This window comes from Bombyx mori, chromosome 21 (genome assembly GCF_030269925.1).
Source record: "Bombyx mori chromosome 21, ASM3026992v2".
NCBI classification, from domain to species: Eukaryota; Metazoa; Arthropoda; class Insecta; order Lepidoptera; family Bombycidae; genus Bombyx; species Bombyx mori.
The window spans coordinates 3,300,989-3,315,933 of record NC_085127.1 but is presented as its reverse complement, the minus strand read 5'-3'; the positions used below and the strand labels follow the sequence as shown (position 1 = coordinate 3,315,933).

General features: G+C 34.6%; 1 protein-coding gene across 1 annotated transcript in view; it reads left to right on the top strand.

The window, feature by feature from the left end:
* Window positions 1–175: 175 nt before the first annotated feature.
* The window catches only part of LOC101743536 (protein fem-1 homolog CG6966), a 117,155-nt gene continuing 102,385 nt past the window's right edge, over window positions 176–14,945 (top strand). The window contains exon 1 of the mRNA XM_021347641.3: window positions 176–448. Within this exon, the coding sequence (XP_021203316.2) occupies window positions 389–448 (60 nt within the window). The 5' untranslated portion in view covers window positions 176–388. The remainder of the gene's footprint in view (window positions 449–14,945) is intronic.

Sequence of the window (14,945 nt, the reverse complement as noted above, 5' to 3'; positions counted from 1 at the left end):
TTATACACTTGACTTTTCACTAACTATACCAACCACATGAAACTTTTTTTACAAACACAAACAATTTCCAAGTTTTGGCTGTATAGGCTGTTCCACTTGAGCCTTTAAAATAAGCAAAAAAAGAATTGTCTATGAAATGAAGTATTTTGACAGTTTTTGCAGAACTGCAAAAAGAGCGAAGCAGAACTGGCAGGCCATCGTCGCGTTGCAGCTGTTTTGTAACGCGATAGTTACATAGTGCAGTGACGAAGTGTTTTGAAAAATTGAGACTGGTTGCTCAATTAATACGTGATTCAGTGTTTTTTCAATGATTATTCACAGAAGAAAGTGTTGTTCCTAAAGTGATATTTTGATTTTGTGATTGTCTTGCGTATTAGAAAAAACCATCATGGATTTCAAAACAGTCGTTTTCAACGCTGCACGGGATGGAAATCTAACTAGACTGAAAGTAAGTAGCGTGAAAAATATTTTACCGCTATCTTCGTATGGTTTATTCATAAACGTTGTCCCAATTTGCTTTTGTAGAAAAAATGTAAAAATACGTTTTACATTATTTCCGTTGTTGACTTGAACTCACGACTAACAAGAACAACATTACGAAATAATAATAATTTCACGAAAAAAATCCCTTGTGGATAGTGGTAATTTTGATAATTAAAAAAAAAAAACTGTTGTATAATGGATAATACTAATGGTGATACCTAGTAACTTTCTGATATGTATAAATTTCTACGTAGGTAATGCGATATTGATATGAGCTAGAGATAAGTATACATACACTATTAATTATAATAAATGACTAAGTTTTCCTTTTCTACAAAAGAATTTATTTAATATTATTCAAGAAAAAAATAATTCTGTTCGGTTTCTTATTTTTATCATTGGGATCAATATTATTCCTATTCTCCATCTAGTCATTCCCACTTATCTAATTGGTAAAATATTGCTTGTAATCAAGTACTTTTACTTGAAAGTATTTAAAGTGATTCAGTCTTTTTTATGTTGTTGGGTCTAGTGAATAGTAACTTTGATTATTGTACTGTGCTGTGGGCCAGTTTGATTCCTGGGACAAGTTAGTTGAGATTATTTTTTCCAATTATTGTAGCATTGACTTTAATAAAAAAGTGTAAATATAACAATTGCTTACAAAATAAAGAAATCTTTCACTTAAAGTTCGAAAAGATTAAGAAATTTGTTTTACACTAAGCAAAAACTTAGAAAGCTTAGGATTGTTGAATGTGGTACATAACATAAAAATTAAAACCATTTTTAAAGTTCAAATTCAATATCACATTTATTTCTCACTTTAATATTACTTTCAATATATTTAAACAATAATTGAGCCATTCCATTATGCTATTCTGTATTATGCTTTAAAACACCTTGTTATCCCTTAAGAATAATTTAACAATCACAAATGATCTTAGGATGTTTTAGTTTCTATCATTGGGTGAATACTGGTCTAGTCATTCTTAAATCAAACTGTTTATTATTATTTATATCAGAGCCTTTATCGAGTATATTTTTTTCCCATAGGACTAATAGTATTTATTACTAAGAGTTTTATAAAATGTAAAAGTGGATTTATTTATAAGAAGACAGACTAATTGTAAGATGTAACACGTCTAGTTAGAATTAGTTTGTCAATTACTTATAGTATTGTCAATATATAATAGAACTTACTATTTTGTGTAATATGATAGGCATATTGCAATATACAAGCATTTTATTAGAAGAAAATCTTTTGAATCTTTCTCTCGGATTATGATGTTTATGGACTCCAGTAACCACTTGATACCAGATAGCCTTGGCAAAGGAAACATTTAAAACTCCTTGTAGATATATAAATAAATACTTTACAGTTTACACAGTCCAGCTTTTTTTTAAATGCAACTTTACATCACTAGATTGATTGCAAATGTGGTTGTAATAAGATATTGTTGATGGCACTCGGAAACATGTAAGTTATAATATAGTAATGTCATTGAAGTGTATGTTCTTGTAATATCATCAACGTTCACACAGTAATAAACAAACTTCTTTGTTATAATAATAGCATTTCATAAATTTCATTAAAAATAGTTCCCAGTAGGTTTTGTGACCTGCTTATATGAACGAAAGAATGAACTAATAGAAATAAATGTGATAACACCTGATATGTCAGGTGCCCTACACCAAAGAAAATTATCCCAATGTCTTTAATTCTTAAGTTACCATTCAAAATACTCTATGGATGGAAAAAATACTCATAAACAGAAGTTATGTGTTTCCTACAGACATTAAATGTGAGATTTATTTTACACTAAACAAATAATGCAAGTCACATTTTACTTTAGATATAGAATAGAATATAGAAATAGCCAGAATAGAAAAGGAATCTTGTGAAGGGGAGAATCAAATCCCAACACAAAACACAAATTTTAATATGTAGTAATAATTAGGAGGTAAAGTGGCTCTAATTGTGTTTATTGCTTGTCTGAGACTGGCAATGACCATTGAAATCATCTTAACTCAAAACAGAATGAATGATTGGTTTGCTATTTTAGGAAATACTGAAATATGGAGTGAAATTAGAAAAATCTTGACTCTTAATGTTAGTAAATTTCTCATACCTTTTCTATAATTTCACATGATTGTAACTGCCTAAAAGATGACAAAATAAAAATAATAATAGCCATGAAATAATTAATAAAGAATGATGCATAGCATTATTATAGATTAACTCACATTTCAGTATTAAACATTTTAAAATTACTTGATACTAACGTAGGACCTGTTTATTGATTTGTTGATCATTTTCCATTTTTTTATTTTGATAACCTGAGATCCGAAAAAACAATTTCACCTTTATTTAAAAGAAACATAAAAAATTGGTGTATCAACCTGTTTTTACCGAATGAAAGGGCAAAATCAGCATTTTTATGTTACAGCATATTAAATTAAAAACTGCTTGGAAAAAGTCTAGCAGTAGTCGTCGAGAAGTATTAAGAATTTTTTTAATATTAAAGGATGATCGCATCCTTTCTTTTTATTAATACACCATCGACTGCCGAAGCGAAATTTCGTTAGACGAGGACTGATAGAACGGCATTTAGATTAATACAAACATACCAAACACCAGGGACCGTAGTACCATTCTTGATTGTGCTCACCAACCAACCTCACCTAACATATATATGTTAATAGCTTAATATTCATACACACACCGAGGACACCACGGCCATTGTATGATTAGAGATTTCAATCTACTGTCTCGATGTTGACGGCGGTATTTATGTTCTAATGTTTAGGAGTAATAATGGTTAATACTGAACACCGGGTAGCCATGATCCCATCGGCTTATATGTAGAAATAATAAAGGTCATATCGGTAAAGACGAAGTACGAGCCAACTAAAAACCCGATCAGTTTAAATGCGTGTTGTTTGATGGGTGACCTACAATGCATTTAATGTTGCTTTTGTGAGTGGGCGTTTTAAAATGCGCGCTCGCAGTCTTCATTACTCGTGTCGACAATCGCGTCTGCGTCAATACGAGGTTTTGAGATATATCGCAGGAAACCAAGCTCGATCAGCTTACTGAGTAACTTTTAATGGTTCTCCTTATCATTTTGAGGATCACAGAGAGAACGTGAACGCAATGTTTCGTACTACAAGTAAATAAATAGAAATAAAGATAAAATTTTTATTCAATAAATACATAGGTAGCAAAGATGCAAGCTAGAGGAAAATTATTGTTAATTTAAATACATACAGTACAAATAAATTGTGTGGGTAATAAAAAATTCTACATTATTCATATGTTTTCCGTGTCGGTTTAACGATGCAGAAAAATTGAATTTAGATAATAATATCATTAACAGTGCGTCTTACTTTAAGCACGAGGACTTTACAATACTTAAACAATATAATGCTACAAATAAATAATTCGATAAACATATCTAGCAATAATATTTTCTAATGCCTATCTGAAAACGAGACCCTTAATTCCATCTATTAAATATGATGTAGTTTTTTTTTATGGAATATGTACCTATATGAAATAATGCAAATGATGCATTGTTGTTTACTATTTCAATTTCTAAAAGATATAATAATAAACGAACTTTTTGGTGACAAAAACATACGAATTCTACGTCTATTTCTTTCCAATCGATGGCCGTGGCCAATCGTGCTTTCAGTTTTGATGAAAGAAATTCTATTTTACGTGAGTGTGGTGATTATGAGAAGGCGTATGATGTGTACAGTACGGGTTGAAAAAAAACGAAGTAAACGCATAGGTAAATCACGTTTTGCTTTTGCTCCCCGATTTCTATTTTCGGTTGATTGAGGCGCTCGGCCTGCATCATATCGCACCGCTTAATATAGACTAGTATGGACAGATTTATATACATTTCGACGTAGGTGTCTGCTATGTTTGTATACATTTTTTTTCTTTCGCTAAAATTAGCAGTGTTGTGTAACTTTCTAAACGGTCAAACGGAATTGCGTGTTGTGTGTCTTGTTTTTTTTTTATTTTTAAAAATGGTGTTGCGTTTTGCGTTCGTATTTTTGGAACTCTTTGTTCGTGTTAATTACATAGTATGTCTGCTTAGTGAATATTATGTAACGAAAATAAAATTAAAATACAAATTTGTTTAAAGCTACAGACAAATATAATATATGTCCTATAGTTATCATCATTGTCTTTAGCCTACAGATATTCACTGTTGAATGTAGACACGCATAATTCAGGTGCGGGGAAACATCGCCACGCTTGGCAGGAGGGTTGGTGATGACACATGCGTTACTGTCCTGTCTACCTGCCCCCCTACCTATTCGTTGGTGGTCTTAAGGATTATTCCAGCTGCGCGCGAAATCTACCACTGGATCGTAATCGCGACTCACTGATAAAATCCGGCGAGAAACTCGGTGGGCTGTGTCTATGGGTTAATTCGCTCGTCAAACTCGTCGATTGCGATGAAGGACGGTGATCGGTGCTTGAAGAGCCCAAAGGCACCGATAGTGAATCCGGGGGATCTAATAAGTCATGTTTCGGGCGAACGTGGGTTTGAATTGTCCCATCGCGGCGTCGCCTGGGTCAGATATGACTGCTAAGCCTAATCAATTGACAAAGCATGAACACTATTAATAGAGGTTGGTAGCAATACCATTAGGCCCTTAAGCACTTCTACTTCGTATACAAGTTTCGCGATATAAATCTCGCTTTTACGCAGTTTATTGGAAAAAAGGAATATAAGTGAGTTTGGGGACGGGCGATATGGCGATTCGAGTGCGCCAAATTAACTAGGTAATTATATATTTTGAGAGGGAACGCAAGAAAAATATTGGGAAAATAAAATGTTCCATCTAAGTATATCTATACTAAAATATAAATCTACAATGGTTTTTATGGATGTTCCGTTATAACTACTGAACCATGCATCCGATTGACTTGAAACTTGGTATCCATGTAGAAAATACATGTACTTAATGGATAGGCTAATATTTATATGAGGGTTGGACTCCCTAATAATAATGACAATAGATAATAAGCGGGCGAGTACCACTAGTTTCTAAATAAAAAGATAATTCTCTAGAAATTCCTACATTATAACACAAGTGTTGGCATTAGCACAAGAGTCTATACTACTTGTAAAGTTCAGTTCCCGGTTCAATCAGTGGTACAGTACACACACGTATGTGTCGCAATGAGCATAAACGGCGCGTTGACCTCTTTACGGATTTGAACCGAGTATCCCGTATTCCAATTATAATACGCTGCTTAGTCATCTTGGATGCGCGGAATACATGTTCCAATCGTCTTTTACCCGCAAATGCGTCTCGAATTTATAATTAAACCGCGTTCATTGTAAACAGAGCTGTAAGTTCACGAGCGATAACTTTGTTTGGTATCACTAGGCTCCGCTAGCCTTACGTAGGAAAATGTTCTGCGATGAACTGAAGTGTCAACCATGAACAGGACGACTTCTACTTATGATGAATGTATTTTATCCATAAAACTATAAAACCGGTTAATAAACACGTGTGGCACTCGGGGACTGGCGCGGTAAAGCTATTGCATAGCATTTTTTATCAACTTATGCAATTATAAATTATTAGACAATAAGTAATAATTTAATATTAAAACAATAATAAAATAAGACTACGCTATATTTATAAACATTAACAAAAGCAAAACATTAACTGTGCCCTTCACACTCATAAGCTAGACCACACGAGAAAGAGATAGATGGCCAGACTTTCATGATGCGCATGCAGTGCGACGTCACGCCGTGCGCTTATTCACAAACATTACACAACGTGTGATGTGTTGAACGCGAGCTACATGGTAGGTGGAATGGGGTGTTAGGTTTTATTTTCGTTACGGAATTTCTTGATTCGGTCGCCGCGCTCAAAGCCAGAGACAAAAACTATGCAATAGTTTAGTACTTAGTAGCAAAAATATAACTGATTAAAAGAAAAACAACTAAAAAATATTCTCAAAATTCCTGTTGATATAAAACAGGAAATTAAAATAATCAGTATAAATGTAAATGCTCATGAAATGGTCCTAACAAAATCGCATAAGCCACAGACATGTACCAAACGTAAATATACCGCTTCGTTTCCTTTATTTCGTTTTGTCTACGGTCATTGTCGCCTCTTTGTGAAGAAGTGAGTCAGCCTTGCTTCGAGCCGCGGAAGATGGAACCAGGAAACCATCGACGTGTTTTTCCAGCATCGATCTTTTGTTATAATCTTTTTTATTGTAGTTGTAATTTATACAAAAGGCCTACGTAGCGCCATAGTGAATGAAAATGAAAAGTTTTGCGAATTTGAAATCGAATTTTACGCTTACGTCTGGAGATTATTAGAATTTTAGTAAACTTGAAATTCTACATGTTTTATTGCTGAACAAAAGTCATTCACGAATTATTTTATCATTATCGATCGAACTATTGTACAAAGTTACGCTAGACGTTGCCGACTTAACGTCTGTGACGACAATTTAATTAAAAAATTTTCAGTATTTACTAGTACCCCCATAGTCGAAATTCGACTATAATTAATTGGAATTGTAATTTTGTACACTATTATGATTGTATTTTATATTTCTATAATCACTCGCTACAATTTCGCTAAGACTACTTTATAAAAAATATTAACAAAGACAAAGAATATTTAATCTATTCTCAATTTGACAACAGACGTCAAGAACAAAAGTTTGACAATAAATAGTATGCATGCGTGTGTGCGTCAAATACATGGTATGTAGTGTGTGTGTAATGTTTTCTTTATTCATTTAATGTATCTTTTATGCATTATTTAAAAAAATATTAGCATTGTGCACTTCTTCTCTATATTCTCTATAAGTGTGAAAAATTTCATACTCCTCCGTCCGCGCAATTTTCGTAAAAAAGCATACAAAGTTTTTGCTTCACGTATTAATATATAGACTAGTGGTCCCCCGGTAGTCGAAATTCGACTATAATTAATTGAAATATGTTTGTACACTATTATGATTATATTGTCAAAGACTATTAAACTTCTATAGTCACAGATTTCGCCAAGACTACACTTTAGACAAATATTAATAAAGACACCATAATTAATCTGTTCTCGATTTGACCACCGACTATAAGAAATAAGAAAAGTTTGACAATAAACAGATAGTATGCATGCGTGTGTGTCAAATATATGGTAGTGTGTGTAATATTTTTTTAATTGATTTAATGTACTTTTTATGCTTAATTAAAAAAAATACATTCTGCACTTTTTCTCTATATTCTCTATAAGTTTGGGAAATTTCATACTCCTCTGTCCGCGCAATTTTCGTAAAAATGGATACAAAGTTTTTGCTTCACGTATTAATATATAGATTTTGTTTTGTCATCAAACTTTGTAACTCGTATTATTTCAGTCACTCATGTACATATATTATTAAGCAGCTATATAATGGCGTGCTGGACTCGCATCGGTTTTTAGTTTCACCAGCGCAGTGCCTGTTTCTGCGGTAGGTATATTAGTCATACGTTTCTGTGTTCGAACGTGACATTAAAATAACTTCCATACAATATAAAACGACGAACAAGAAAGTGAATTACTGAATAATGTTTCATGTGAACTGTTTAATCTCTATATATAAAAGTCTCGTTTCACAATGTTAATTGCTAGTTAATTCGGTAGGCAGCGGCTTGTCTCTGCCCCTGGTATTGCTGAAGTCCATGGGCGACGGTAACCACTCACCATCAGGTGGGCCGTGTACTCGTCTGCCTACAAGGACTATAAAAAAAATTATTGTTACCATACTGCTCTGACACGGTTTGACAGATTTTTATAAAATTTTATATGCATATTCAGTAGGTCTGAGAATCGGCTACTATCTATTTTTCACACCCCTATAAGGGTTGTCCACCTCTTTACATTTTTTTTTTGTTTTTTTTTTTGTTTTAATGAGGCATTATGTGGTTGAATGAGGTTTTGTTATTTTCATATTCCCTCATCGTTCACAGCGCTACATGTCTCTTTCACTCATTTACCACATCTTTACACACTTACAATAAATTCGTTTTTTTTTCTACACTAGAAATTCCCTAGAAATCTTATATAAAATATGGCAAAAAGACGTTTGCCGGGTCAGCTAGTTTGAATATAAAAACGTTATTTTATGAACTAAAACCGAGCATCGGTTCAGCTCAAGCATTTATCGAGTATTCCGGATTGCATTCGTTTTGCAATGATTTTATATTCTGTTTTTTTTTCTTTTTTTTCTTTCTTTTTTTCTAGTGGCATAGTTTGCAAAATGTATTTAGCAATGTTTAGTTGTAGCATTGAGTAACTTGAGCGTACGAATATTGCATCTACGCTGTTTGCACATTACGCTCATGTAACATGACAAAAGTATTTAATTAAATGTTACGAATTCTAAATAAAAAAACATTCACTTCTAGATTCACCTCTACTCGTATAATATTTGTGTTTTAGTACTGGTGGTAGGACTTCTTGTGAGCGCACGGGTAAGTACCACCACCCCTCCTATTTCTGCCGTGAAGCAGTAATGCGTTTCCGTTTGAAGGGTTGGGTAGCCGTTGTAACTATACTGAGAGCTTAGAACTTATATCTCAAGGTGGGTGGTGCATTTACGTTGTAGATGTCTATGGGCTCCAGTAACCACTTAACACCAGGTGGGCTGTGAGCTCGTCCACCCAACTAATTAATAAAAAAAAAATTTAATAAAACAGTTCGCCTATGACGGGTTTTGTTTTGACATTGGTCTTATTATAAATGTCTGTAAATCATGTAATAAAAATTCGATTGGATTCATCACGTTGCTAAGAGCGACTTTAGCAAGAGAAAGACGAGTATGTTGTGTAAACAAATTATCGTTGTAATTACCAAACACAGTTAAGACCTTAAGTTGGTAATTAATTGCATGCAAGGTGAGCGGCAATTGTGGTGTCAAATAATTCTACTAATCGTGCAATTGGTGTATATATTATGACGTAGCCAATCTGCCGTACCAAACTATAAAAAAAAACACTCAAATCAATTAACAGAAATCGCTGAATAAAAACTTCGTTACATACACACATGAATTTATCGCGGTAACGTGCTTACTGATAAGGGCCATTCGATTCACTGATAACCTTCACTAAAATATCTTCATTGAAATAAAAAAAAACATTTTGTATTAAAATCAATGCGTATAATAATAATAATAAAATATTTAGACCTGGCCCACGAGACTACCGCCATGTGGCATGTTGATTCAACCATCATTATTCCAATAATTGTGTCGGTACACTGTTTGATAGCGAAAAGTTTCGATCAACATCTTAAGAAACTTTCATTATCCAGCTGGGTTAGGGGCCTAATAGAGAAAGCAGTTATCCTCGATACTGCGCGCATTGTGAGGAGGTTTCTCACTCTGGAGTCCTAACCACTGGTGGCTTGTGTCGTAGACACCGCCATCAGCGGCAATCTATTTTTATATAGTGTTATCTAGATATTGTATTTTTAATATCTTTTTAAAAAAATGATGTGTAATTAATAAGATTTTAAATAAATATAAATAAATAATAACAATAAAATAGTTGAGTCTGGTATGTCTGTACTGAAGTCGTCGTGGCCTAAGGGATAAGAAGCCCGGTGCATTCGTATCGAGCGATGCGACAGTGTCGCTGTTCGAATCCTGCTGGCATTTACCAATTTCTCTATTAAAATAACCCACGTTTACGAATGACTTCTACGATGCAAGAATAACAACGCGTAATAAAAAATATAATTTGCGTAATTATTTCTGCCGCGAAGCGGTAATGCGTTCCGGTTTGTTGCCGAAACGCTATAATAAAAATAATATATCTTTTTTATAGAATTAATTATTATTATTACATATTATTTTTAATTAAAAAATATGAAAGGATAATTAAAAACTAGTTTGGAAGACAAACCATCTACACATCTACGGAACTACTAAACGGATTTTTATTCAGTGTTCACGGGTAGACAGAAATGTATTCATTTTTTTTTCATTTCGTTTGGACCACACACAATATAGGCTTCGTTTAATATCTTGTGTTGAAAGAAATCTATCGTCACTAAGATTTTTGGAACATACTTTTATACAATTATGCATATCAATCGTCACTCGAAGATTTTTGGAACACACTTTGATACAGTAATATGCTAGAAAATGAATAGCATATAATATTACTAATTAATACGATGGCAAGTCTGTTTGACTGCTACATTTTCAAGTTTAGGCCACAGAACTGGTTTTGACGATATTCGATATGGACATAGTTTGAACCTTGGTAAAGATATGCTACCTGTCATCGCCGAGCATGGGTCTCCGCCCACGCTTTATTAAGTGTAGTCCACGCAGGCCAAGCTGCGGGCGATATACATGTCGGAGACGATCATTAGTTTGGTAGGTAAACGAAACGCAGCACGATTCCCGAGAGATGGCAGCACGATTGCGGTATCGTCGGAACTCGACTAACTTCGTGCTACGACAGAGCCTAGCTGATGAAGGCGCGTAGAGGCCATCACACTTACCAACCTGCCTTCTTGAAGAGCGGTGCCTCCGTCCTAAGAACTGTCATTCGTTTTCGTTTGCTAACGTCAAGAGAAGATTTCTAAATTGTTCTAAGACAACAAACGTGATTGGTGTACTCAATATTTCTCTTAGCTCGATCACTCTATTCGCCCCTACGATGTCTGAAGATGGTGTTAATAATTGTGGCCGCTCCGACATACATATATTTCAAAATTATTATCTCTAGATGATTCTAAATTCATAAATATACGTTCTAAATTAATGGATATCATATCTTATATTAAAAATTTACGAATGCAAACGAGCTACAGCGGTAATAAAAGCCCACTGAGTTTCCACCGGATCTTCTCAGTGGGTCGCGTTTCCGATCCGGTGGTAGATTCTGCGAAGCACGGCTCTTGCTAGAGTTCGTGTTAGCAACATCGTCAGGTTTGAGCCCCGTTAGCTCATCTACTAGTTAAGGCTACGCTGATATGGCTCTCTAGACCGTCAGCTTAAGTAGAAAAAAAAGGTGATAAGAATTTGGGAATGGTATGTTTTCCTCCAGAGCTGTTCGCAATATCGGATTTCTTTAAGCTATAGCATTACAGTCACGTTGAGACGTCGCCGTATCGACAACATTAATTCCATAACACGCCATAACATATTTGCTTTGGGTGTTATTATACGATATATCTCGAATATATCATAAACGAAGTTTTATTTTCACTTAGAGTTGGCGTTCGCACCTGCAATGCTAACATAAACGATTTTAATAAATAATAATCTCTAAGATAACGACAAAAGCATGATACGTACATAATCATTTTCAATGAACCCGCTTAAATATAATCGTTTATCTTAAAGCTATAATCGATATTAAAGACCTTCTGGTATGCACGCGTATTACGTCACAACACGATATGGTGTTAATGAACCTAGTAGGTATGTGCAACATGTTCATTTACATAAGAATTTTGTCACGTATGATGTAGTATATGTAACGGAATATAAGCGAGAAGATGCTTTTTGAATCTGTTTTATTTGATAACTTTTCGAGGTGTTAATGTACTCGTATGTATTGTATTATCTGACTTTATTATTGTTAACAGAAAGTTTAAATGATTCGACTATTAATGTCTCGTATTTATTATATTCAAAATAAAACAACAAAATCAACAGACATCCGGGACCAATAACTGTTTACGGATTCGTAAATGTTGTCGAGTATTGTCAGATCTTTAAGGCTATATTGTAGGTTCAGATTCTTTTGCTTGAATTGATTTAAATTCATTTAATGTGCATATTTATATTAAGTGTTGACTGTTAGAGGTCGTTTTCGGGTCAAAGTTCATAAACAAACAGAGATCATTAGTTTTTCTGCAATCAAAAACAAATCCTACGGAAATCATCAAGCATTTCGTGGTAGGGCTTACTACGAGCCGGGGCGGGTTTGTTGGGTCATTAATTTTGAAACATGTTAAAATGCTTACTAAGATTAGGAATGCTTGCGTAAAGCCTCTGGATATAACATTATTTAGAATTATATTACGATATACCTGTCGCATACGGACATGATAAAAGAAAAGAAAGCGCGCCATCTACTGGTTGTGAGTCGCAACTACTGGTCAAACGTCGGGTCAATTCGGGTGGCGTGGTTCAGCAGAGTAGAGATCGAGTGGAATCGAGACACATTCGTTGCCTGACTTAGGAAGAGTGAAGACGTCTCGGAACTGTCATTGTTTCGTGCTGCGCAAACTCTTTACACGACTACCCACCGTGCGCCACAATATAAAAAAATTATGGAGATTTCGCCCCATTCTGCGACCTATTATGTATACAGACACATGCATAGCAAACTATAAAACCTTCGTAAGTTTTAGTTGCAATTTCAGTATGCGATCTTATATTAGTTTGTAAAGGACTATAAATAATCAAATAACAATCCTTTCCCCAATTTATTATGATCTTACAACAGGATAGCTGTATATTCATGACGCGACACTGTGAAGTCTATGAGCTCTAGTGATTAGTGAGCACCAGTTAGACCTTGAGTTCATCTATAGATTGTAGATTTGTTTCTATCAATGCAAGTAACGGCCGATAATAGTGAGCGATTAACAAAGATATGAAACATTGTACATAACCTACTAATCATCATTATGTCTGTCTATTGTTGATCTCGATACACCCTAATCATTGTCTGCTAGTTTACAAGGCGTTTTAAGTCACGAATGTATAGGTTCTGTATTATGTCGCGCAACCATTCAAGTTTTGACTAGTAGGAAGTATTGTGTATAGATTTGTATTCGTAAAATCGTTTTAATATTTTTATTTCGAATGTTCTTGATTCGTGTTACGCAACGTTGGATTGAGCAAGTTAGCATCTATAAAAAAAAGCACTCGATTTGGTCATATGTTTGCTTGTACTAATACAGTATGTTGCAAGGCAAAATCGACTTGGAGTCTATTATTTCTAAGTTCATTGTTGATATTCATTATGCGCGTATATATCTGTAGCAGTGTATGGACAACAATAAACTAGTGCGAAATACATTGCAGGAATTCCAGAAATAACCATTAATGTATCAGTTTGGTGGTAACGTTTATTGGACTATTGCAATTCGACAGTTATTGTTGTTGTCTCAGAACGCAGGCGATCATACTGTCGACCTGGTCGTGTAGTTACCGATGCTCATAAACATCAAGAATGTCACAAGCATAGCTGAACCTCGTTTGAAGCATGACATATCATAACGAGAAGATTAGATAGTAGATGAAGGAATCGTGTAAATTTTTCATAGCACACTACCCTTTTTTCCCCTACCTTTTCTATCTAGTAACCTCGAGAGGTTATTCTAGATTCACCGAGCTAGTAGGTGAGCTCCTAGCAAGAGCCGTGCTTCGCAGAATCTACCACCGGATCGTAAACTCGACCCACTGAGAAGATCCGGCGAGAAACTCAGTGGGCTGTGTCTGTGGGTTAATTTACTCGTCGAGCCCTTCATCGCAAGCGACGGATTCGACGAGAACGATGACCGGTGCTTGGGTTACCTAAAAGCATCGTTAGTGAATCGGGAGGATCCGAAATGACACTCCCCATGATATGTTGAATGACGTTTAATAAAAAATGGTCCAAAATAATAGTAACCTTTTTTTATGTAGTTAGGGATATGTACATGTAGAGTGCTCTATGTATTCATGAATGTTACTCCGAGCTCACACAGTGGGATATATGGCAAGGAGAACAATACAAATTAAACATGAATATTGCACATACGCAAACAACAGCCATGTATGTCATGTACGTATATAAGTATTCAGCCCTAACTTCGTTTGCCTTTTTATTATCCATTAAAGTACCAAATAAGACTTCAACAAAGACATGAAAATCTCGAATTTCTATTTCAGAAATGCGTGATTCACCTCCCGCCCATGACTCATATGGTTCTTAGTCTTTGACTGACTCCAAAAGAAAGATTGTTTACGTTTGACATTACATGCGAAAGTGGAAATAATAAGATTTGATCTAAATTTTCACTTTATCATGATCAAAATCAAACGAAAATTTTAACACTGAATAACATATTGGGTTTTAATTTAAAACATAATTTCACAAAACTAACTCACTAACAAAAAGGGTTTCGTAAATAATGAGTGGTTTTTGAAATTTTTTGTTCGCGACCTTGATATTCTTGGAAAAATCTAGTCTTTCTGAAGTCTAAGCGAATCGAAATCTTTAATTTGAATGGTTTTATTTTCATTGTGTTGGCTAGTGTCACTAAGTTGAATTTTATTACGAGTATTACATATCACAGCCCACCTGGTGTTAAGTGGCTACTGGAGCCTATAGACATCTACAACGTAAATGCGCCGCCCACCTTGAGATATAAGTTCTAAGATCTCAGTATGGTTACAACGGCTGCCC